This window comes from Herpailurus yagouaroundi, unplaced genomic scaffold (genome assembly GCF_014898765.1).
Source record: "Herpailurus yagouaroundi ecotype Mexico unplaced genomic scaffold, PumYag 163, whole genome shotgun sequence".
NCBI classification, from domain to species: Eukaryota; Metazoa; Chordata; class Mammalia; order Carnivora; family Felidae; genus Herpailurus; species Herpailurus yagouaroundi.
In genome coordinates this window covers 32,902,125-32,927,157 of record NW_024412404.1, presented here as the reverse complement: position 1 = coordinate 32,927,157, position 25,033 = coordinate 32,902,125, and the positions used below count along the sequence as shown (strand labels likewise).

The following is a 25,033-nucleotide window of genomic DNA, read 5'->3' as shown; positions in this document are numbered from 1 at the left end:
AGGTTGTAACTTTACAGTTTTTCAGAAAGCCAAATATCTTTAGGTCTTGTTCTCACTCTAGTGGAAAAGTGTGCCGAGGGTAAGAAAGCAAAGCGGCAGAGATGTCTCGCCTTGATCCACTGTTAGAGAATAAAGTCCAGGAAGTGCTAACTGGGATGTGGACAGCATTATGAGATGAGGGCAAATGCAGCTCTTTGTTTCTAAACTTCTTGTGCTTTAAAAAAAAAAAAAAAAAAAATGGGGGTGGGGGCATGGAATATTCCTGTCTTTTTCTAACTGGTGTTATGTTTGGGAGTGGAAAGGGAGAAGAATCCCCTTTGACAGTCTTTTACTTGTATAGGTGTTCTTAAAGAATAGATATTCATTGCTAGCATTCTAGTTATTCTTTTTTTGCAGCTAACTACAAGCACAAATTAGTTTTAATATTTTAGCCCCTCTCCTTTTGTAGATGGGGATCTGAAAAAATAAATTCTGAAAGAAAAAGTCCCACATTTATAAAAATAACAGAACTGGCTTTAACCTTTTATGTCTGTTTTTAAGTCACAGACACAATAGTGTATAAACTAAATTCCTTTTTTTATTATTCACCATTTTCATTATTATTCACAAGATGCCGCAAGTCCTAGGACTAGATAAGAATTATATTTGGTTGTTTAGTCAGAAATGGGATTTTATGTTCCCTGCCTACCTGCTGTAAGTCTTGAGGTACTCTTTCTTTTTTGAGCTAAGCTAAATTTTTTGTTGTAAAATTGGTTTTTTTGCAGTTTTGTGGATAATGTCTGCATTCACTTGATCTAATGAAAACGTTCCCCTATGTCAACACCTCCCATAAGAGTAGCTAGTTTCTAGATGGCTAAGCAATCTGTATTAGCATCTTAGAATTTTACTGTCTATCTAAGACTTTGAGATTGGAATCTATGTAATCTAAACAAAAAGGGTTAACATCTGCAGCTTTTATCCACGTGCATAGAATTGGGTTTCTTTGGAACACACTGAGCTTTGTGGACTGGTGTGTGCCTTGGAATAGAGGACTATTTTTAAAGGAATTCATTTTGACTTTGCTAGGCAGTCTTGAGTTGAATACAATGCAGTTCACTTGAACAATAAACATTTATTGAGCATCCACGTGTTACTGGCACAGAGCAAGTATGTGTCATGCCAAACTGAATGAACATCCCACTGTCGTGTTAAATAGGTCATCGTCTACAGAGAGTCACAGATTTCAGAAAAGAAGAAAACAAGAAATGTATTAATAGAAGTATCCAGAAGTAATTGGATACTAAATTGTACTTTTTAACACACTGGATCTCAAATTTGGTTTTTAAGTATTTTAGGACATTTATTATTACTTCTAAGGGAGTATTGTGGTCATAGAATTCTGAAAAGTCTTAAAGCTATCTCAGGCACTACATACAAGGTGATCCTGGAGTAGACATAGTTGATAGTATTCAACATGTGAGATTTTTAGGTATCCAGATTGATTTTCACCTTACCTGGGGCCAAAAATTGTCCTTTAACATGTTATAATGAATAAAATGTAATAACTACAGTTATTCCTTTGAATTTTGTGAGGCTTTTTCTCTTTGATATGTTACCGTTGTAAGACAGGGACTGTTATTCCTAATAAGTTATTCTAAATAAAGTCCTTATCCTACCAAACAGAAACACACAAACCCTCCTAAAGAATTAAGGTAACCTGTTTTAAGTAGTATTGCCCTGGCTGAGTATCAGTAGATCCTTCCAGTCTTTTTGGTAAGCCTTCGTTTTTAAATTTCATGTTGGGAGGGGAAAAAAATCATAGGTCTAGAAAATTTAACCCTGAAAATGGGAAAATATCCATGGAAAATCTAGATGAGTTTACCCAGTTAGATTGCTTGATTGGTGGTTGCTCTAGGTTAAATAATACACATTCCTACTCTCTTTGTCCCTCCCTTCCATCCCTCTTGTCAGTGACAGTGGCAAGCCAAAGACGGTTTGCCTTAAGTCTCTTGGTGTTTCTCAGGTCTTGTTCTCCTTCCACTCCCCACCACTTCCCACCCCCATCCTTGGAAAGGCTATAGGTAGACTCGCCATGCCGTCGTGTGGCTACGGTCTGCATATTCTTCAGAGTCAGTGCCAGGAAAGGGGTGGTCTGTCTGGTTCTCTACCTGCTTCCACCTGAAAGTACAAGAGCATGTTACCAGTCTTCATTCAAGTAATGTGAACAGCACATCTTCCTGAATCTCAACACAGAAATAGCCCTGTTGTATATCCCTGTGGCATTAGGACCTATTTTCCTCTGAGAGGAAATAAGTGCCAGGCTTGGGGATTATGAATAGGCCATCAGGAAAAGGTGGAGAATGAAGCTTCTGGTCTCTGTACACACCCCCAGTTTAGAAACATGAGTTTATGACCCCAGATTCTTGGCTTAGATATCTAATATGAAGATTGCCTCGGGGATCAAGCTTTGGGACCCATCCCCTTCTAACTTTAATAAGGTTTGGAACACCCTCAGACTTCCTCTCTCGTTAGGGACATGTGAGCTGATCTTCCACATCATGACTTCCTTCTGACAGTTTATCTGATCAGGTCCTGCAGAACAGATCAATCTTGAGAGATTGCTCACGTGAGTCCCTGGAGCCTGCCAATTACTCATCATCTTTGGTCTCCTGTCTTTCCTATTGTTCTGATAATTCTTTCCTGTCTTTTTCTCCTCTACTAATATTCTGTAATGGACCCTGAAGTTCCCTTCTCCATCTCCCCCCACCCCGCCCCCACCCCCACCCCACCACCTGTACTGTGAGGATGACTTTTCTGGGAGGAAAACAAAACAATACAAAAAATTTGAGGTAAATATTCAGTGACATATGACATACATTTAGCTAGCATCCTGAATTTTTCTAAGAGCACTTATTTTAGACATTCTGTACAAACATTCTGGTAGTTCACATGTATTAGGAATCACATTCTGATTTGTGATTTAGGAAATAGTATTGGAACCATATCCTTTTTTGTTGTTATTGTTCTGTGAAGTGGTAAAACCAGGTTTCTCAGTGGGAACAAGTCCCAAGTTCAGTATGAGTTGTCCCAGATAAACTCCAGATTTGGCACACTGACTTGATTAATTGGATTGCCTTTAGGGTTAAGGATTTTCTAATGCTAGTCGTTCTCCCCCTCAAACCCTTACCCACAGCTGGTGTCAAACATTGCCATATCATTGGCAGGTTGAATAACATTAGCGTACAGCCAAAGTAAGACTGGGAGGAACTGGTGCTTCTGGAGCAGAAACCAGGCCAAGTTAATATTAAGCAAAGATTTATGAGTAGAGAGAAAAACACCCCCTGGGCAAAACTAAACATTGGAACACCACTCTGTGCTCAGCAGTGTGTTCAGAGCTCTCATGTATGTTTAATCGTCATGATAACGTTGTAAGTGGTGGACTTTTCATTTCAGAGATAAGGAAGCAGAGTTCAAAGGGGGGTGATTGGCCAAGGCCACAATAAGTAGAAATGCCACGATTTAAACTCAGGTCTCCAGACTTCCAAGTTTGGAGCTCTTTGTACAGAAGGAAGCTGCTTTATCAAGCTGAGATCTGAGATGTTGTCTCAGTAACAGTATTAACAGTCAACTGGATACCAGTCTGATTTAATCAAGTTTGGTGCTCATTCCCTCCGACTTAGTTGGTTGTTCATACAGTTATTTGAAAATATTCTTAGTGGAAGTTTATGAGCATATTTTCACCATTTAAAATGTGTGAACTGCCTTGCTAACCAATTCGGCTATGGTAGAAAACCTAGACAGTCCAGCTTCTGGTTGAATCTTGCTTTCTTTCAGAAGTCCAGATCTCTTTGTCATCCCGAGGTGCCTTATGCCTCTTTCCTGTTTGCTTTGTACTTATTTCCACAAAGAAGAAATGTGGCTTCTGGATTCACAGTTTAGAATCTGGAAAGATGAATGTGTTGATATTTCCCTTGGGGATTTTCATTCCTGCTCTACCCCATTTGGTTCTCATAGTATCTCAGACTTAGACATTGCCTATGGCTGGCTTTGAAATCTAGTTAAATGATAGGAACAGGACCCTGGTGTGGGGTAGGATGAGGGAGTCATCATGATTTTCTCTCTGGTGAGCTAAAGTCCCTTTCAGATCTCTGTGAAGATTCAGAAGCAAATCCAAGGAACAGGGGTGCCTGGGTGACTCAGTCAGTTAAGCGTCTTACTTCGGCTCAGGTCATGATCTCACGGTTTGTGAGTTCGAGCCCCGCATCAGGTTCCGTGCTGACAGCTCAGAGCCTGGAGCCTGCTTTGGATTCTGTCTGTCTGTCTGTCTCTCTCTCTCTCTCTCTCTCTCTCTGCCCCTCCCCCACTCACACTCTGTCTCTCTCTCACAAATACATAAACATTAAAAAAAAAAAAAAATCCAAGGAACCATAAGTGGGGTTTAGATTCAATTTCAGAGGCATAGTCTCCACAACCCAGAGGAATTCTTAGATTTCTGTATGCTACACACAACTGCAATATTCTTGTTTTCCCTCTCCGGCTGTGACATAGTGAAGCTCATCTCAAGAGCCAATCTATAGATCAGAGTCATAGTGGTTTTGTTGTTACCATTCCTGAGATGACTTGAATTGTCAGGAGCACAAAGTGTCTCATCGAAAGTACAAAATGCCATTGGATATGGCTACCAGACCTGCTGATTCCCCACCCCTGTGGTGACCAGACAGATCCTGTGAATACTGTTTGGATAGGAAGGGAAAAATAAAAAGTCGTCTGAAGATTCCTGCCTTCCACATGGACTCTGGATGCCTGCTGTCACTTCCATCTGTCTGAATTCCAACCTCCACCTCTATTCCCTGCTCTGGTAGCCTCATCTTCCTCAGGTCAAATGTTAGGAATGTGCCTGGGAGCTGCACTGTCTGCCTTCTACAGAGGATGGTTTAGAATGAGGATTCGTTGTCATGGGCTTAGTAGAGTTGGCTGCATTTTTCCAATAAGGCACATCCTTGATCAAAACTACATTTCATGAGCAGGGTTGAGATCACAAGATATAGATAACCCCATGAACGTTTTAGTTGACTTCTGCCAGATCCTGCTTTTCTTCTGTTTTTCTCTCTTCTTCCTAAGTAGTCAGAGTGGTACTGACTCTGACTCTATGGCTCAGCTTCACCCACATCAGAAGGGAATTTATATTAACTTTCCTGTATTAACTGGTGATACTCCTTTTAAAGAATCCTTTTAATACCTAGTCTCTTGGGGTACCTGGGTGGCTCAGTCAGTTAAGCCTTTGACTCTTGATTTCGGCTCAGGTCATGATCTTGCAGTCATGGGATTGAGCCCCATGTCATGCTTTGCACTAACAGTGCACAGCCTGCTTAAGATTCTCTCTCTCCCTCTCTCTCTGTCCCTCCCTTTTCCTTGCTTGCTTGTGCACATGTGCATGTGCTTCCTCTCTCTCTCTCTCTCAAAATAAACATTTATAAATAAACAAATAAATAAAAGCTAGTCTCTAAACATAGTTTTAAATTTTGACGTCTGTAGGTGAATTTTATGTTCTATATAAAAAAATGTTTTAGATTAGAAATTTATAGGACTTAAGAAAGTCTTGTTCTGTGTTTCTGTTAGGCACCTGTGTAGTGGATGAATTAAATTGGTCTCTCTCTTTTTTATAATGCTGTTTTTACCAAGCATGGCTACTTTTCTCAATAATTAGAAACTCTGTTTAGTACTTAAATGACACCAATCTGGTGTTAGAACCCAGCATGAGTGTAGCCTGCAGCAAGTGTGCTTGTAGTGAAGAGTAGCTGACTGAGTAAAGGATTAAATATAAACAGCAGTTGTTTGACTGTTATTTACTTTTCTTCAAGGGTGATCACAGTATTAGACCTTCTGTAGTTAAAACAGAGATTAGGGTAGAAAGAGGGATGGGAAATCTTCAGACTCTTTCCCAAAACAACTTTTTAGTCACCTTGATTTCTTGTAGCTTCTCAACAAGTTGTCCTTCACTTGAGTGAGATTTCATTGCCTTAAACGTCTGCCAATTTTGGTGGCCAAGAAAATGACTGTATAAAAGTGTACAAGTAGAAAGGATTTATTTATAATTAGCTTTCATAAAAGAATGAGTGAGGGTTTTTGCTTTATATCAAAAGTACTTAACTGCCATCAGTCACGACCTAATCTTTGGCATGTGAAGATGATTTTCCAGCAGCTAGATTCACCAAGTAATAGAATGTTCGTGCTGTGGAACCACCTTCTCTGTTGTCCGAGGATCCCTAAAATTCCTTTGGAGACCACTGCGCTGTAAAAGAGCCTATGGTTATAGTAACTCTTCTCCTTAGCTGGGGCTTCAAGCTTTCAGGCAGTATACCTTCTCTCTAAATGAGTGCTTTCATGAGTCCTTTCTAAGGGTGGAAGACAAGTGGCATTCAGTTCCTTGCGGACATTCTTCTCCTGGCTGTTCACCAGGCTGAGGGAGTGCTTGCTCTCTTATTCCATTCCAGGGGAAGCTAGGTCTTTGGAAAATTAGCGTTTAATTTCCACTTCCTGAGGTTGCTTATTTTATTAAGCCCCTTGACCAATAAGGGAAATTGATTCATGACTGCACTTAATTATTTCTACCTCAGGGTCTTAGTCTCTGTTCCTGAAGTAACATTAGCCATGTGAGGAGGTCCTCAAGCCATCAGAGGTTTTTGGGCTGAAGTGTGAGGACTTACTGAACTCTGATATTCAGGGTATGTGCATGATTCTTCTTGCATTGCTTGAATGAATATGATTCCTGGATCCTGCCCCACGACTGCAATCACAGTCTACTTGGGCTCTAATCAGCATGTTCTTTGGTTGATATGACTCAGTAATTCTGATCATAATGGGATAATTGGGATAGCTTTTGGTTCTATCTTTAATAGCACTTATTCTTGGGCTTAGTGATTGCCTGCCTATTTGCTCACCTTCTGAAAATTCCAAAATCTGTTGGTTGCAGATCATTCTTCTTAAGAACAGTACTTAGAAAACAATCACCAGCATTATGGAGAGAAATCTTGAAAAAGTTCAGTAGAAAGACAGCCTTTCTGTCATGGCAGCATACCTTTTCTTACCAGTTCAGCGGTCTCATACTTCAGGAACCAGTAGTGCCTGGCTTTCCCTCTGTTCGTAGAAGTCTGGTGGGGTTCTTACGCTATTCGACTCTCCAGCCCTTGTAGCTGCTACAGAGTTCCTCCTGTACCTCAGGGGGTTGTGTTGCTTTCCTTCCCCCCAAACACTGATTCCTGTGGAAGTCTGTTATGTGATGTGATGGTCTTTGCGCACTGGCTATGACCCAGGCCATCATCCACCTACCCTGTCTTCTCCTTTCTAAATACCGTATCTAGGTGTTTGAGGAAAGTGGGTTCTTGGGTCGTTCCCCAAGGATAGGGATAAGTCTTGTGGACTTATATCAGTAGCCTGAAAGGAATGTTCATACGTGGAGGAAGTGCCATCCAGTATCAAGTAAACAGTTACCTTCAGGAAATTTGGATCCAGGTAAGTAACTGCTACATGTCTTTCCTTGACATGATGAGGATAATTTTAGAATATCAGATCTTTGGAATGGTCCAATTTTCAAATGCCTTCTGTATAGGTGTTTTGTAAATATACCAATATAAAGGTATATTTAGAAGAAATGTGGCAAGGAGTGCAAACCAGACCTCTGGATTCATAGCAGAGTACAGGAAGGGTATGTTTTTACTGCCTTTAAGGCAGCTTAGTGTTTCCTGATACATTGTAAGTGCTCAATAAATGTTCATTGTTGCTATTATAATTATTACTATTATTATTATTTACAATTCAGTGTGAGAGGCTAGTGTGGAGATTTCTCAATTGGGATAGAATATACTAAAAAAATATTTAATTGTAGAGATTTACCTTAAAGTTATAAATATATTGCCTTTAATTAAAGAGAGGAGTTAATTCTTTCTATAGATTAATCTTAATATAGCAGTGTGACTTTAGTAATTGCTTTTAGTCTTAGAGGTCAGTAAATAGGGCTGTTTAGAATTAACTTGGTAGGGCATCATTTGAAATGCTTTGCCTACCCAGGGCCCACTCCAGTGGACTAAACAGAAAGTGGAACAGGAGGATTGCTGATAGATGATTCCTTTTATACTTTTGCTGAAGTTCCGATTATGTAAATTTGTGTGTGTGTGTGTGTTGTGTGAATTCGTAATTTTTTTTTTTCATTTTATTTGTAAATATGAGGATCTCCCCTGCCTGAGTTTGTTAAGACTGATGTGGACACTCTTCATGATACTTAACATGGGTTTTCCTTTTATTAATTATACTGCATGACCCTTAAACAGTTCCTCCTTCTCCTGGGCAAAAGTGCCTTCTAAACATTCATACCAAATTGTGTTTATTTTCTTGCAGTTGAATTGGCAATGATCATGGACCGTTTGTATGGTGGTGTCTGCTATGCTGGCATCGATACGGACCCAGAGCTGAAGTACCCCAAAGGTGCTGGCCGCGTGGCGTTCTCCAATCAGCAGAGTTACATTGCAGCCATCAGCGCTCGCTTTGTGCAGCTCCAACACAATGACATTGACAAACGGGTAAGCAACTGCTTAGGCTATAATTGCTAGGGGGAAGAAATGCAGTTTGTTTTCTGGGCCCCTGGGGAGAAAAGCACCTTGTGATCAAAAGTGAGCAACTCTGCCCTCCGTGGTATGAGTCCACGAGTCCCTCCCTCTAGACTGCCTGAAAAAGAGAGTACCCATGAAATTTAGGACGTTAATGAACCTTCTGCCTCACCCATCCCCAGGGTGATGTTACGCTTATGAAAATAACCCTGCAGAATTTAGCATACCAAACTGGTACTGTTCAAAAGATGATGCCAACAGTGCGTTAACAAAGGTTGCAAGCTGGTGCTCTCAAATAAGTTTGGACTAACGTTTAATGTTAATGTTCAGGAGTGTACGTAAAATGTTGAAATTCTGGTTTCTCTTAAAATTGCAAGATCACACATGATAACAATCATTGGAACAAAATAGCTGCTACCCCTTCCAGTCCCCTCTCCAACTCCCTGTAGTCCTGCTCGTATGGTATATGCATATGCATTACCTGCCCTTTTGCACCATGGTGTTACCTGCCTGGCCATTAGGCAGGTACCTCTGATGTAACCTCTGATTTGCTACCTCTAATGTAAAGAGGGGACATGCAATAGAGTTGTAGGGGGTTGGTGTGCTCAGTTGGTTTTGTGGACAGACATAGGTTTAAATCCCTTAGATCCTAGCTCTGCCACTCTTTGGAAGTTTGGGGGAATAGAAGGTAGCAGGAGATCATCTGACACCTGTATTAATTTTTTTTTTCAACGTTTATTTTTGGGACAGAGAGAGAGAGAGCATGAACGGGGGAGGGGCAGAGAGAGAGGGAGACACAGAATCGGAAACAGGCTCCAGGCTCTGAGCCATCAGCCCAGAGCCTGACGCGGGGCTCGAACTCACGGACCGCGAGATCATGACCTGGCTGAAGTCGGACGCTTAACCGACTGCGCCACCCAGGCTCCCCTGACACCTGTATTAATGAAGGAATAGAGCAAGTAGACTAGTTCAAGTCTTGAACACCTCCCTGTGCAAACTGTGGCTGTTAACAGCTTCCAGCAAAGGATGTTCTTGGGGCATACATTGGACTGGAATAAATTAAAGTAGTATAAATATATCCTACTATGAAGTTCCACCTGTACTCTCTATGGTCAACTTTTGACTAATTTTGTGTAGCAAACTTAAATTTCTTGGAAGGTGGAAGTTTCAGTTGGTGATGGATTTTTAAATATTCAGCAAGTTATATTTTTATTAAGACGTTTACCTGATCAAATTAGAAAAGCCAGTGCCTAAAATAATTAGTTGCTACATTACTGGGCTCCTGAAAAGTAAGTAGTGGTGGTTTGTTTGTTTTTGTAATTAAACTAAATAAAATAACTCTTTTTTCAGAATTTTGAAATTCTTTGAATTAATGGAGACTCTGAAGTGTGATAAAGATCCAACTCCATTCCTAGCTTTCAGGCACCCACAGCGTTCTGAGCTTCCCCTTTTATAGTGGTAATCCCCCTCAGACTGTCAGCTCCACGAAGATAGGCAGTCGCTGTCTGTCTCTTTCTCTGCTCCATTTCCAGTGCTTACCCATTGCTTGATGTACAGCTACGGTAGTAGGTGCTCGATAAACCTTTGTTAAATTGACGAATGGCAGGGGCGCCTGGGTGGCACAGTCGGTTAAGCGTCCGACTTCAGCCAGGTCACGATCTCGCAGTCCGTGAGTTCGAGCCCCACGTCGGGCTCTGGGCTGATGGCTCAGAGCCTGGAGCCTGTTTCCGATTCTGTGTCTCCCTCTCTCTCTGCCCCTCCCCCGTTCATGCTCTCTCTCTCTCTCTCTCTCTCTCTCTCTGTCCCAAAAATAAATAAACGTTGAATAAAAAAAAACAAATAAATAAATTGACGAATGGCTATACTTGGAGGATTTTCTTAAGTACTGCTGCTGGTGCCAGTGAACCTGCTTGTGCCTGTACTTTTGTGAGTCTGAAAACACCAGATTCTATTACATTTAGACTGCTATTGCACCTGTCACTGGTGACCCCAGGCAATAAACTTAACCTGAAGAGCCTTAGATTCTCATCTGTATGCTTTTCCCCCTGTGAAGCCAGAACTAGTGACTAGACAGGAGGTAGGTACTAGAAAAGATAAAGAAGCCTCCATTTCCCAGGGTGCCTGGGTGGCTCAGTTGGTTAAGTATCTGACTTCGGCTCAGGTCATGATCTTACAACTCGTGAGTCTGAGCCTTGCGTCGGCCTCTGTGCTGACAGCTCAGAGCCTGGAGCCTGCTTTGGGTTCTGTGTCTCCTCTCTCTCTCTCTCTCTCTCTCTCCCCCCCCTCCCCCGCTCATGCCCTCTCTCTCTCAAAAATAATAAATATTAAAATAAAAATTAAAAGAGAAAAGAAGCCTCCATCCCCCATGGTTCTATCTTCCCTTTGCCCCCAGGCTAACCTCTAACCTACTCCTTACCAGAGGGAAGTACACTTGCCCCCGGAAACATGGCAATCTCCGAGCCTCTTTTAAAATCACAGTAAATTCAGATACTGTTTGTTCTATTGACAGCCCCTTCCCCTTCTTCTGCTGTACTCAGCCCTTTAGCAAGTCTTCCCGCAAGACATAGAACCAGGCTAAAAGAGAAGTGGCTTTGCTTTTGTGAGCATGATGATGGGCCATGCTTATGAGAATGTGTCAAACTCCCGAGGACTTGAGAAAGCCATTGACTATTTTCTTCCCACTGCATTTGAGTTATCCGTACCTTCCATATCGTAAAGTAGTCCTTGATAACCATTTAGAGTAGCAGTTAATTGTAATGGGAAGAGTGTGGAGTTTGGAGCTAGAATAGATTTCAATACTTTTAAATTTCTGCTGCACTAGTCACTGATGACCCCAAGTAAGTTACTTAGTGCCAGGAGCCTTGGGCCCTCATCTGTAACTCCCTCCTGGGGATGGTCTGAAGACTAAATGGGATTTGAGGATTGAACATCAGCCAGGGCTGTATGACATTTGGATAGATATTTAGTAACTAGCACTTGATGGTTAACAGTATTCATCTTGCTACAAATGCACTCAATACTGATGTTGTTAAAATCATGTAGCTTGAATTTTATCAGTTGCTCTGCTGAAGATGTTGAAAAGACCACTGGTTAGTGTAAAGAGCACTGGCTGGGTTTATGTCTGGTCTCGTTCCCAGGGGGCTATGTGGTTGTAGCCACATTACTTAAATGCTGAGCTTTGGTGTATAAGGCAGTAGTAACAGCCCTGTGAGAAGCCCAGAAGAGAGAGTGGACAGAAAGCATTATATACAGTGTAACACATCATACATATGTACGGTGGGACTGCTGCTGTGGTCACAAGAATGCCACCTCCATCCACATCCTGTCAGTTCCTTCAGTGCCGCGGGATGAGAGTCATCTAAGTGAGAAAATTGCAAGTCATTCAAAGTGGCCCAGTCCCTCTTCTTTGGCTCCTGGCTCCTGGCTCCCTCTTCACGCCCTTTGTTTCTTTGACCAATATGGAGACCATTTTCCTTATCTTAGAGACGTAACCCAGCTTCCGTGCTGAAATAGGTTCCTTTTTCACTGTTCTGTGAACATTCCACTCCCTTCCCCCAAATTGTTACTCTGTCCTCTTGTTTCCTTCTTACTTTGAACGTAGCCAACAATACCTTATTTTTTTTGACTCTGGCATTTTGAGCCTCTGTTAACTGCACCCTTCTTAGATGCTTTTTAAAGTTCATCCCTAGTTTTATTTTTCTTTATCTTTCTCTTAAAGCTTAAGTTTGAGCTTTCCAGAGATCTCCCATTATATATAACTACATCGGTATTTCCTTAGGTAATGCTCTTTTTATTTCTCAGTGGCTCTGTTCTTCATTGTCTGCAGAAAATTTATTAGGCACAACCTTCTTTCCTGAATAACCCCTGTAGGTTTTTGGCAACAGCTAAGGTTTTGAAATTTGCTGTCCTAAAAGTCAGGAGAATGTATCTTTCTGTGCCCGTAATCCCTTTTCCTTGATATTGCGAATTCCAAAATTCTATAGCCTTATTCTCCTTCTTTCTTATATTAGCCTAGAGTTGCCTTTAAACCAAGACTTGACTATCTTAAATAGCATCAACCTTTATTACCTTTCTGGTCACAGGAACTTCATTTGCTGTCGGTATCATTATGAATGCAGATATAATGCCATCAGTGAATTTAAAAAAAAAAAAACATCAACCTATAGATAACATTTTTTTAATGTTTATTTACTTATTTTTTTATTTTTTAAACGTTTATTTATTTTTGAGACAGAGAGAGACAGAGCATGAATGGGGGAGGGGCAGAGAGAGAGGGAGACACAGAATCGGAAGCAGGCCCCAGGTTCTGAGCCATCAGCCCAGAGCCCGACGCGGGGCTCGAACTCACGGACCGTGAGATCGTGACCTGAGCTGAAGTCGGACGCTCAACCGACTGAGCCACCCAGGCGCCCCAATGTTTATTTATTTTGAGAGAGGGGGAGAACAAGCAGGGGAGGGGCAGAGAGAGGGGAGGAGAGAGAATCCCAAGCAGGCTCCATGCTGTCAGCGCAGAGCCCGACATGGGGCTCAATCTCATGAATCGTGAGATCACAACCTGAGCTGAAATCAAGAGTCAGACGCTTAACCGTCTGAGCCACCAAAGTGCCCCTATAGATAGCATTTTAAGGACCGCTTGCTTGCTGTTTGCAGGCTCTAACCCCTTCATTTTTGGGCCCGTGTGGAGAGTGGGAGAGGGCCGCCTGCAGAGCAGCAGTGCCAGCAACTTGGGAAGTTCTGGGACTAAGGTGTGCTCTCAGGTTGCACCTTCCCTAGGTAAACTGTGGGAGGCACACGAAGAAGAATTTGGTGTATTTCCTTTACCTCTTTTGTATCCAGCCAACTTTTCTCAAAAAAGACCTCTCTTTTAAGAATTTAACCATTTATGTATCTACTGTTGTTGTTGTTATTGCTGCACTTTGGCTAAGTTTTTAGATGGAGTGGCTCATGGGGAAAATACAACCTTTATAGATTTGATTTCTTCTCACAGTCTTAGTGACCTTTTGGCTTGCTTATCGTAAAATAAAATATGTCAGTATGCAACATCTGTGGGATCTGTCAGTCCTGTACTTTGGCACTTTTCTCACTCACCCAGAATGCCCTCCCTTTTTAAGGAAGAGGTGGCAGTTTTGGGTTTTGTTTTGGTAGCAGCTTTACGTAGATATAATTCACATGCCATACAAATCACCAATTTAAATTGTACAGTTAGGTGCACCTGGGTGGCTTAGTCAGTTGAGCCTCTGACTTCAGCTCTGGTCGCGCCCTTGCGGTTTCTGGGTTGGAGCCCCACTTCAGGCTCTGTGCTGGTGATGCGGAGCCTGCTTGGGATTTTCTCTCTCTCCCACTCTCTCTCTCTGCCTTTTCCCTGCTTGCGTGCTCTCTCTCTCTCTTTCTCTCTCTCAAAACTGAAAAAAAGGACCTTTTAAAATAAAATGTATAGTTAAATAATTTGTAGCATGTTTACATAGTTGTGCAGCCATCACCACAGTAAGATTTAGAACACAGGAAGGGGTATTGGACCGAACAGCCTTCAAGCCTGCAGTACGAGGATCAATTGCACAGTAACCCCCAGTGGGGAAGGGGGCGGAGACACTGCATGTATCCTATTTATTTATTATATGGAGGGGATCCTCCTTATTTAGCCTGTACTCTGTGAAGTCACAGGAACGAGATAGCCCCGGCTGTTGAGGCAAACTTGTGACCCAGGCTGCAGCTATAATCAGAGTCCTCCGAGAATATGTGACTTACTGAGTTGGCTGGTAAATCTGCGTTTCAACAAACTTCTTGCCGTGGTATGGCTGGCAGTGGGAGGACTCAGAGAGGTGGAAGGGTCTGCTAATGGTGCTCCCTTACAGAGCTGCCAGGATCTTGACTGCAGCCTGTGCCCAGAGGTCTGAATGGGAATGCTTGGCACACGGGTGGCACTCAGTGAGTGTGCAGGATAAATCGGGATGATATATGGGAGAACAAGGACTGGAAGCGACCATGGAAGGCTGTCAAGGGTACTGGATGAGTCACTCTCATCTCTCACCTGGACATCTAGGGGAGCTTCCCCACTGTCTCCCCACTTTGCGTAGCCAATCTTCAGTTCATTCTTTACATAAAAACCAGAGTGATTATTTATTTGTTTACTTACTGTATATATATATATATTTTTAAATAGGCTCCACATCCAACGTGGGGCTCGAACTCATGACCCTGAGATCAAGGGTCTCATGTTCTACTGACTGAGCCAACAGCCTCTTTTAAACTCATAGTGTGAATCATGTCTTCCCTTCCTTTAAACCCCTTGGTTATGTTCTATTGCCATGGGATAAAGGTCAAAATCCTTAATTCCTATTGCCTACATGACCCTTCATGCACTACATACTTCTTTTGCCTTAGCACTCTCTTCCTTGTCTTGAGCCAGTCAAGGCCTTTTTCTCTCTTTTTTAAGGTCATTTATACATACTTTTTTTTTCTCCTTGCCTAATACCCATTTTTCCTTCGGGTCTCAGCTGAATTGTAATATTTTTAGGAATCTTTTCTTCAGTGGAGCTTACATCTCTTTGTAAGCTCATTGTTTGATCATTGTCATGATACCGTCTACCATTCCTTTGTGGCCTTAAATACCTCTGTGATGAAATATTGTTTCGTTTAATGTCCTTCTATCCTATTAAACTGTACAACTCATGAGGGCAATGACTGTTTTTCATGTTAGCTACTTAATACTTGACACATAGTGGACACACATTAATTAATTGTTTTTCGATGAATGAATAAGTTGTTGAATGAGTGTCACCTGAGAGGTAGCCCATGTAGGAAGCCCTTAGACAGCAACCTTTGGCATATCCAGCTACCCACACAAGGGCACTTTTGCATGGCTTTCTTTTCCTACTTCATTAAGAACACTCACTTGTATAGTAAATTTATATTTTGACATTAAAGCTGGACTTAACCTTAGACATGATGTGGTCCAACCCCTTTACTTTGCAACAAAGGAGAATCTAAGAGAGGCTTGGAGACTCTCAACATACCTGTCCGTAAAGGGCAGAGGTGCCTCTGCTCATGGGGGTCCCTCCCTGAACCTTGCTGCCCACCCAGGGTCTAATGTCTCTTCGTGTCCATTTCTTCCATGAAGTCCTTTTTCCACAGACCTTAGACTCGGAACCCCTGAGTTAGATCACAGGTCCTTTTGTGGGTTTTATATATGTTTCAATAGTTCATGTAACTTCCCAGGTGAACATATTTTACACAGAACAGGGCGCATCTGGAGTTCATTATCAAGATTTTCTAATATATCTGTAAGCCATTTTTAAAACATTTTTAGATGTTTATTTTACTTTTGAGACAGAGAAAGAGAGAAAGCACACACGCGTGAGCAGGGAAGGGGCAGAGAGAGAAGGAGACACAGAATCTGAAGCAGGCTCCAGGCTCTGAGCTGTCAGCACAGAGCCTGATGCGGGGCTTGAACTCGTGGACTGTGAGATCATGACCTGAGCCAAAGTTGGACGCTTTTTAATTTAGCAAAATGAGCTGGAAAATGTTCTGTGCCTTTTTGCAGTTCTTTGCTTTTGCTTTTCACTTTTATGTTGTGTTCATATGATACCTTTTTCAAGTGAGCAGGAACCAGGGCAGCTGCACTGGATTATAGCATTTGGTGGAGATGTTTAGCATTTTAAATGTCATCATGACCCTTACTATGGGAACATTATTATTATAAATGACACAAGGGGTGAGGAAAATCTAAATGGGCATTAAGGAGGGCACTTTTCAGAATGAGCACTGGGTGCCATATGTAAGAGATGAATTGCTGGGTTCTACTCCTACAGCCAAGATAACGCTGTATATTAACTAACTTGAATTTACATTTTTAAAAAGGAAAAAATAAAATACACAAATAGATACAAAAAATAAAAATAATAATTTTAAATGATACAAATATAATTTTATGCCTTAGTTTTTACTTCTAATGAAACATTGTTAGTATCTTCAAATAAATCCTTTAAAGGTTAGGGGTCCCTGGGTGGGTCAGTCAGTTAAGCGTCCAACTCTTAATTTCGGCTCAGGTCGTGTTCTCACAGTTCGTGGGTTCAGGCCCCATGTCGGGCTCTTCGCTGACAGTATGGAACCTGCTTGGAATTGTCTCTTTCTCCCTCTCTCTCTGCCCCTCCCCCACTTGTGCACTTGCTCTCTCTCTTTCTTCTCTTTCTCTCAAATAAATAAACATTAAAAATTTTTTTAAATTTTAAATGTAAACCTTTAAAGGTTACATTATGCATATGCTATGGATAATATTCACCAGTTATCAGCCAGTTGGTAATTTGTCCCTGTATTGACAATATTAAAGTTATGTGATGCCCAGCACAGCAGTTCTTGATGTCTCTGCCTTGGCACACACGAGGCATGTGACGCCCTCTCCCGGGTAACAGGTCCCTGGAGCACTAATAGAGTGGGGCATTTATGACGTACGACCATCAGCACCTTAGAGGGGTAAACCCCATGCCCAGCCCTGTCCTTGCCACCCAGAGAACCATGGCGATAGTAAAAAAGTGTTGTGGCTTGGCAATTGTAAGGTCAGAGTCTATACTCCTAGCTCCTCTCCCAGTCACCACATGACTTTGGGCAATTTACCACCTTGTAGAAGCTTGATTTTATTGATTTTATTTTCCAGTGGTAGTAAGAACACCAGCCTGTCTTACAGTTTATCATGCAGTTAAACAGTGTCAGGTGAAAGAAGCACTTTGGAAAGTTATTTGGTGGCACTGATGTTGATTTGTATCATTACTGAGCCTGGCCTATTCACATTGTGCGGCTGCCTAATCGTACGTCCAAGGCTAATTCTTGACTCTCTCTCTCTCTTTTTTTATTTTTTTTAGTTTTAAAGCACCTACTTAGTTCCACTAAGAATCTGTCATATAGAGACAGTGAAATAGCTGAAGTTGACACTAAAAAAAAAAAAATTAGCTGCCAATCTGCCAACATGTTGGTTGGATATTAGTCAAGACACACATAGAGTCTCTTAAGTCCCTTTTATAGATGTAAACATCTAAATGCATTTTCCATGTAAAGGATTTAAGGTGTTTTTTTTTCCTTCAGTCCAGAAAGAAGTGGGTTTTTTTTTTTTAACCAGTATCTTTTCTCTGATAATGAAAAGATTTCGAACCTGAAGTTGAGTAGAAGGTTAGGATTAAATTTTGCTTATAATCCACGAACAGTGCTTCTAAGAAAAACTGGAACAGTTTAAAGTATTTAAGTACAATAAGGGCACAAGAGGGCACCTGTACTCATTCTGTCTGTTTTAATGGTATTTTTAGAAGTCACGCCAGATGAACACTTAAGATATGAAAGCTCTGGTAAATACAGTTTTCCTTATAACTCAAGGCTAGGTCACTCACATATGAAATGTTTTTGTAGTGTGAAAAAATGAGATCATTAAAAAATAGGTAATCCTTCTAATATGGCCGTTTCTCTCTATCCTTCTATCTACTCTGTGTGGTCCTGAGAAAGTTTATAAGGATAAAATCAGTTGAATCTCCTTTAGCCTAACAAAAACATATTTGATCGATATGAACAATTTCTTTTTAAAAATCTGATGGTCTTGGGGCGCCTGGGTGGCCCAGTCGGTTAAGCATCCGACTCCAGCTCAGGTCATGATCTCACAGTTTGTGAGTTCAAGCCCCGCATCAGGCTCTGTGCTGACGGCTCAGAGCCTGGAGCCTGCTTTGGATTCTGTGTCTTCCTCTCTTTCTGTCCCTCCCCAACTCGTGCTCTGTCTCTCTTTCTCTCTCTCTCAAAAATAAATAAACATTAAAGAAAATTGTTTTTAAAAATCTGGTGGTCTCTCCCCAACTATTATTTACCACAACTCAGTCATTTGTCTTCTAGAAATTTGTAAGTTAGATGTTTATAACTTGAAGTGCATCATGCAGTAGACATAGGTTAAAGTCTGCCAACTCAACCCACAGAGGCCTTCTTACTAATAGAAAGGATACTAGGCTAGAATCAGCCAATCTGGAATTTAGTCCTCACTGTACCACTTACTGTATAACTTGAAGGAAGGGTGTGTGTGTGTGTGTGTGTGTGTGTGTGTGTGCGCGCGCGCGCGCGCTTTCATGAAAACAATTTTAAAAACTTAAAGCACCCTGTCAGTATTTAGTGGTATTGAGAACACACTGATATACACGAAACCATGAATAATATGTGAACTCTTCTGGAAGATACTCATTAGACAATGTAACTGAAATTTCACATGATAAAATGGGTTAAATATTTCAGGCAAGACAGGGGTAACACTGGTTGGTTATCTCAGTTTTTGAAACAGAAGGAGCTCTCTGTAGGCAGGTCTGACCTGCCTCAGAATCTGTCCCTAAAAGAAGTTCCCCTAAACCACCATTCCCTATATTCTCTGTGAAACATGAGTCCCTTTTGATTTTAATATCTATTTTACTATATATATATATATATATTTTTTTTTTTTTTTTCTCCTGAGTCAAATGTGTTTGGAAATGCTTTCTAGAAGAAAGTTAAATAGGCTGGTATATTCTAGGACTTCTTAGAATCTTGTATATACCAGTCGTTGTGAAGATTCCAGGAAACAATACGTAGTTTTTCACAAATTTTTCGATCATGGAACTCTTCTAAAATGTACCATCTCTTGGGAATAACGTTCTAGGGAACCCAGTTGAGAAAACACTGTGTTTTCAGCTTCTTTTCTTCTTTGTCCTCAAATTTAGAAGTTGAATAAGTAGGGATTGTTTTTCTCTTTCTTAATCCCTTTTTCCCAAGTGTGTCCTTATTGTGGTGAAAAAGCATGTAAGATCTCCCCTCTTACCAGTTTTTAAGTGCACAATAACAGTATTGTTAACTATAAGCACAGTGTTGTACAGCAGATCTCTAGAATTTTTTCATCTTGCCTACTGAAAGCTGATACCCTTTGAACAACCCCCTACTTTCCACTGTTCCCAGCCCCTGGCAACCACCATTCTGCTTCCCGCTTTCTAGGAGTTTGACTACTTTAGATCTGTCATATAAATTGACATGTCCAGTATTTTCTTGGTAAGCATCTTTGCCATAGGTAGTTTTGTCACAAGCGTTTTCACCACATAACCAATTGGCCTTAAGGTAATTTTTCCCTAAAAGGTGAAAAAAATAACTGGTTGGCAGTTTGGGTTGACAGTTTGGTTTATTTCTCCATTGACGCAGTACTCCTATTTTTTTTATTGTATAAATCTTAGCCCTCCGAAATGTCTACACAGTGACACAGTTTTGAACTCAGATTTCCCATTGACCTTTGGAATGTCTATCAGTAAACATGTGACAGTCTGCCCAGAACTAAGAACGGTGTAGAAGGCTTTCACAAAGCAATACAAAGTTCACTTATAAATATGCATCCCATTTTTTGGAAACTTACAGCCTCTCTTAATGAAGGAAAAAATTTCAGTGAAAAAAATGTGATGCCAAATGAGATGAATCTATAAGAAAAAAAAAAAAGTTTAATACTCTGAACAAAAGACTTGAAGTCAAGTGCTTAGGTACAATCCACAAAATAAAATCAGTTATTTATGCAGTATTGCTGTGTATTTACACTATAGGTTTGATTGTATTCAGATATTTTGTATTTCACAATAGTCATTCTTTTTTTTTTTTTTTTTTTTTTTTTTTTTTTGAGACAGAGCATGAGCAGGGGAGGGGCAGAAAGAGAGGGAGACACAGAATCCGAAGCAGACTCCAGGCTCTGAGCTGTCAGCACAAAGCCTGACGCGGGGCTTGAACTCATGGACTGTGAGATCATGACCTAAGTCAAAGTCGGACGCTCAACCAACTGAGCCACCCAGGCGCCCCTCACAATAGTCATTCTAATTTTGTTACCATTTTCATGTTTCGTGATGTCCTTTTTAGATGGATGCTCTTTTGTTTTTTCATGATTTTATTTTTTACAATAAAATTGCCTTGTAGCCAATTAGTTACACAACAAAAATGTTTTAACAAAAATGCTTGGGGCAAAGATGCTTATGGTGGAACTACCTAGAAACATAAATAGATTCATGCAACATTCACCCTTCTGTGATTGACTTACTTCCCTCAGCATAATGGCCTTAGGGTTCATCCATGTTGTTGCATGTGTCAGGATTTCATTCTTTTTTAAGACAGACTAATATCCCATTGTATGTGTATAGCACAATTTCTTTATCCATGTCTGTGGAAATTTAGGTTGTTGCTTCCACATCTCGGAAAAGAAGAATAAGGCTGCAGTGAACGTGGGCCTGATTTCAGTTCTTTTCAATAAATACACAGAGGTAGGATTGCTGGGCATGTATTTTCCATCTCCAGAGAGTTGGGGTGGGGACAGGGAAGAACAACTGTGTATCTGTGGTGGTAAGTGGGACACTGGGTGTTTGATGATCGCCTTTTGTAGTTACAGTTTTTCGTCTTTTTGATGACTTGAGACTATCTATTGTATCTCTCTCACGTACCAGTCTCTATATAAGAACGGTAATCAGTAGTTTTGAAATCAATCCACCATTGATAAATAATGTTCCCTTGATTATTTTGTTTTAGTTTAATGCTGAGGACCAGAGACTGACTTTTGGTTAGCTAATTGGAAGCTTTCTGATACTTTTATTTAAGGAACATTGTTTGGGTTTTTGTGGGTTTTTTTTAAGTTTATTTATTTTTAAGAGAGAGAGAGAGAGAGAGCATGAGCTGGGGAGGCACAGAGACAGAGGGAGAAACAGAATCTGAAGCAGGCTCCAGGCTCTGAGCTGTCAGCACAGAGCCCGACGTGGGGCTCAAACTCAGTGACCGTGAGATCATGACCTGAGCCGAGGTCGGACACTTAACCCACTGAGCCACCCAGGCGCTCCTATTTAAGGAACATCGTGAGAGCTCAGCCATAGTGCATAATATTTGCTTGGAATAGCATCCTTTTAGAATAACTATTTTTGATTTAATGAGATGTTACCCATCGCACCTTTCTTTGCAAGCACTTCAAGTACCTCACATATTTAATCTTTTTTTCTCTCTTCCTTAGAAACATGTTGGGCCTGAATTTTAGCCACAGACTATCAAAGGATTTATATTTTTAGCCTGCATGAAGATGAATATGACCCAGTAACCATACTAACAGAAATGCTGATGACACCACACTTTGTCCTCAGCCACAGCTGGAATAGATAACGATGACTCAATAGCAAAAGAAGTACAGGTTCTGATGACCTGTTCCCAGACTATTTATGCTCCAAGCCTTAGTCTGGGACTCGTACAGCCTGGCCTTTACTTTGCTGCTCCTATTGGCCCCTGCTGGAGCTGGCTTGAAAACTTCCCAGCTGTAGCTATAGCTGTGTTTCATTTGACCCTTTGAGAGGAAGCAACGCCCAGAAGTGAGTTCAAATATCGTCTGAACTAATCCTTCCTGGGCTTATTTCGAAGCTCTGGGAATCGCAGAGCCTTTGACTAGAAATAGTTTTTTAATGGAGTTCAGGTCATCCAAAGAAAGATACTCCTCTCTGAACAGCATGGAACCTTTTTGTCTTGTCTCTCCTTCCTAGTCTTGACCCCTGATCTCTCCTGTCCTGATCTCTCTTTTTATATCCTTTCTCTTGGAATTGGGATAATTTTTTTATTTTTATTTTTTAACATTTATTCATTTTTGAGTGACAGAACAGAGGAGTATGAGCGGGGGAGGGGCAGAGAGAGAGGGAGACAGAATCCAAAGCAGGCTCTAGGCTTTGAGCTATCAGCACAGAGCCCGACGCGGGGCCCAAACTCACTGACCACAAGATCATGACCTGAACCGAAATCACACACTAAACCTACTGAGCCACCCCGGCACCCCTGGGATAATTTTTAATATGAAAACTCTTTAGAGTGATTAAATGTTGTTCTTTCCTGCTCATATTTGAGCATAGAGGCTGTTTAGGAGCATACTCATGGGAAAAAGACCATCGCCATTTTTCTAAGAAGTTATCTCAGTAGGACATTCAAGTTCTTTAACCCCAGAAGTCAGAGAATATCAGTCAACTAGCAGTTTCTTAGGGGAAACTGAGGCCTGCAAGACTGTGAAATATCCAATTAACAGATGGAGCCAGGGCACTCTGCACTTCCGCATTTGTTCTGGGGTGGTGGTGACACCGTGGCAGTTATGCGTTTCGCAGATATTTAATGATTTTCTTACCCTTTGTTCCCCACATGATACACTCTTCCGCCATTAGAACATGGTTTGGGGCTGATTTATATCCTCACCTCCAGCCCCATTCCCAAACAGCATGGAAGAGAACCAGACTCGGGGGTCAGTCTATGGATTGTGTGGGAACCTGTCAGGTGGCCCTTCTTTGTTTCATGAAGACGTCACCATAAGGCCAGACAGAGCCCTCTTAGATCTCTGTGCACTCTGTAAACATGGCAATGGTGGCAACATAAGCATTCTCGGAACTATGGAAAAAGCACAAGGACGACTTTAAAACCTTTCTTCTCGGGGCGCCTGGGTGGCGCAGTCGGTTGAGCGTCCGACTTCAGCCAGGTCACGATCTCGCGGTCTGTGAGTTCGAGCCCCGCGTCAGGCTCTGGGCTGATGGCTCAGAGCCTGGAGCCTGTTTCCGATTCTGTGTCTTCCTCTCTCTCTGCCCCTCCCCTGTTCACGCTCTGTCTCTCTCTGTCCCAAAAATAAATAAACGTTGAAAAAAAAATTAAAAAAAAAAAAAACCTTTCTTCTCCTCACACTTGAGAATACGAAAAGTAGTAAGTCCCATCCTCTGAAAGGTAAAAAGAAAGTTCAAACCGCTTCACGTATGTTTTTATTTAATCTACCCCAGATTGCTTCTAAAATTAATAACTGTGAATATTTGCTATATCTGGAAGGTTGTGGATGACTTTGTTGCTAAGGAAAAGCCATTTTCACATTGCTGCTTTAATTTCCTAGGCATCTGTCATCTGCTTTCTAAACAGCAGGATTCCAGCTCATAGTCAGTTGGAAAACGAAAAATTTATGTCCAAACAATCTTAGTATTGCCTGCTGGTAAAGGACCTGCTTTAGCAGCTGTAAAGACACTATGTTTAGTGGGAATGTTAATGAGGTTACTATGGTTTTTAGGCATGGATAGATGTACTCTGTGACACATGCCAAGGACATTAGGAGCACATAGTATTTAAAAGCATTAGTACACCGAATAAAATGGTTTTTCCAGGAAGCATGTTGCTCCAGATAAGAAATGGCCTACCTCACTTCTGAGCAAGCCTTTACATATGTCCCTGTTAAGTTTCACCTCTTTCTCCAGTTTGTCCACTGTGACTCCATTATCTAAAATCTTGCTTCTACTCGACTTCCAGCCCTCTGTAAGCGTGTCTCACCTGCCTTGGGGTGGCTGCGTATCTGACAGACTTAATTTGATTGTCCCTGTCACCACTGGACAGACTATGGCAGGGGCCGTGCTTTAGCTGTTCTTAATAGGACATTTAGCACATCATTCAAACCAAGCTTAACCTTGACTTCTGTCCCCCTTCTCATTACTACAACATTTCGGGTCCAAGGAGAGGGAATTTTGGATCTGTAAATCATTTCTTTTCTCCCTAGGTATGTCCTCTCTGCCACCAAGAGCTATTTCGTCATTGCTTTATTTATATTGGGAGGTCATTTTGTTGACTGATATCAAAAAAGCTGCAGACAGAAATATTTTCTCTAGCTTGTTAGATACAAAACAATGTCAACATTGAGAACAGTGTGTTCAAGTATGGCTTTCTCTTTGCCTATATCATTCTAAATATATTATTTCCCTTATCCATCCTATAGCCACTTATCCAGGTTCCACGTCAGTCCTTCTTATCCTTATTGGTTATCACAGTTCATGAATAAGTGCACATATTCATCAGAATCTGTGGGCATGGTCATCTCCATTAGATGCGTGGAATTCAGGTATCTCCTTGTAGGAAGTTTTCATCTCCTATACCTGTAAATCCCTTTGAAGCAGAAGGTCTATTTCATGATATGACTGGTTCTGCATAGAACTGTAATAATGGAGTGTAGATCAGTAATATCCCAGTAGATTAGTGTCTCCACGTGTTACAGCTTATTGATACTCCGGATGATTTAGGCAATTAATAGAGAAACACATTTTCAATTTAGTAGCTACATATCTTTTATTGGGAAGAATAGGATTAATGTGGATAGTCAAGTAAAACATCGTGTAATAGTAAATAGCATTCAGGTAAGGCGAAAGTTACAAATGCCTTGGGAGTGCCTTTAAGAAACTCTCAGATCATAAATTATATTAGGGAAGAACTACATCTTATTCTCCATTGTATTTCAGTTTTTAATATGATGGCTTACAAAAACCAGGCATTCCGTATGAGTGAATCCACTTGAGACAAAAATCACTCTTTGGCGTAGGAATACCTACCAATGTCCTTCACAGATCTACTTCTCTCTGTTGATTTAAATTGTCAGAGATACTGCTTGACTTTTGCCCTTTAAGATGGTG

The 25,033-nt window shown here is 41.2% G+C and overlaps 1 protein-coding gene across 11 annotated transcripts in view; it reads left to right on the top strand.

Moving 5' to 3' along the window:
* Nucleotides 1–25,033, top strand: part of CPEB3 (cytoplasmic polyadenylation element binding protein 3) — a 197,432-nt gene that overhangs the window by 157,688 nt on the left and 14,711 nt on the right. For 10 of the 11 annotated variants that reach the window (XM_040485860.1, XM_040485853.1, XM_040485851.1 and 7 more), the window contains one exon: nt 8,374–8,555. In XM_040485860.1, the coding sequence (XP_040341794.1) occupies nt 8,374–8,555 (182 nt within the window). Of the gene's footprint in view, nt 1–8,373; nt 8,556–25,033 lie in introns of those variants that run through there. The other variant, XM_040485861.1, reaches the window with a different exon arrangement.